The following is a 1,294-nucleotide window of genomic DNA, read 5'->3' on the forward strand; positions in this document are numbered from 1 at the left end:
CTGTAGTTTGTTTCTTTGTTTTTGTGTTTCTCCCAGTCTATGCAGCAGCACCGCGTCTCTGAGTATAACATCACCCCAATTGGTTTCTATATAGTTTGCTTCTTGTTTTATATAATATAGTTCTTTGTTTAGCTCTTCCTGGGCAGCAGCAAAAGAAGACCATGCCTGCTGCTGCAGCAGCCCGCATCTATATAATCTATACTTGCTGCTGCTTGCTGCTGATATATACACCCAACGAGGTATGTTCCTTAGTGCCCTTCTTATTAGTTTTGTCTTTAGTTTTTTTTTTTCTTCTGGGGAAAGGAGACGTTGCTGCCAAGGAATATATCTGCTGCTGCTGCTGCTGCTGCTGTTGCTGCTGCTGCTGCTGCTGTTGGTTGCTGCTGCTGCTGCTGCTTCGGCGGGGTACTCCTCGTCCGGCTGCACTTGCTGCTGCTGCAGCAGCAACTCAAATAGCTGTCTTCTTAGCTCCTCGTATTCTTCTATTTCTTTTATTGGGGGATCTATGTTGCATGCATCTGCTGCTGCTGCTGCTGCTGCCTCCTGCAGCAGCTGCTGCCTCTCCTTTCCCTTTGCCCCCTCCTGCAGCAGCAAGTATGCTGCTGCACACACTGCAGCAGCAAATAATATAAAAAAACACAACCAACCCACAGATATAAATGATAAATCCATCGTCATTACACCCTGCTGCTGCTGCTGCTGCTGCTGCTGCTGCTGCTGCTGCTGCTGCTGTTTGTTTTTTTTCTGCTGCTGCTGCTGCTTGTTGGGGTGCTGCTGCAGCAGCTAACACGCAGCAGCAAGTCCGGCGGGACAAGTGCTGCAGCAGCAATACAAATTTTGCTGCTGCTGCTGCAAACGTGCTATGCAACTCCTGCTGCTGCTGCTGCTGTTGCTGCTGCTGCTGCTGCTGCTGCTGTTCTGCAGCAGTGCAGCAACCAGGTATGCTGCTGCTGCTGCTGCTGCTGCTGCTGTTGCTGCTGCTCTGTTTGTTTAGGTCTATAGTTGGCTGTCCCTGCTGCGTCGCAGCAGTGAAGACACAGGAACAGCAAGAGCAGCAACAGCAACAGCAGCAGCAGCAGCAGCAGCTGCTGCTGCTGCTGCTGCTGCAGCGGGAAGACCCTGCTGCAGCAGATACCCAAGAAGGTTATAGTGAGTCTCTGTTGCTAAGACAAATGCTGCAGCAGCAACAGCAGCAACTCTCAGTCTATGATGGGGCCGGCTCGCCTGCTGCTGCTGCTACTGCTGCTGCGTAGCCTAGCTTCAACGCCCCAGCAGCAGCAGCAGCAGCAGCAGC

General features: G+C 51.9%; 1 protein-coding gene across 1 annotated transcript in view; it reads right to left on the reverse strand.

The window, feature by feature from the left end:
- The window catches only part of EMH_0031770 (uncharacterized protein), a gene marked incomplete at both ends in the record, with an annotated part of 900 nt that extends 222 nt beyond the window's left edge, over nt 1-678 (reverse strand). Inside the window, one exon of the mRNA XM_013494564.1 lies at nt 1-678. Within this exon, the coding sequence (XP_013350018.1) occupies nt 1-678 (678 nt within the window).
- Between the last annotated feature and the right edge of the window lie 616 nt (nt 679-1,294).

Source organism: Eimeria mitis, genomic scaffold, assembly GCF_000499745.2.
Source record: "Eimeria mitis Houghton genomic scaffold, Emh_scaff1201, whole genome shotgun sequence".
Lineage (NCBI taxonomy): Eukaryota > Apicomplexa > Conoidasida > Eucoccidiorida > Eimeriidae > Eimeria > Eimeria mitis.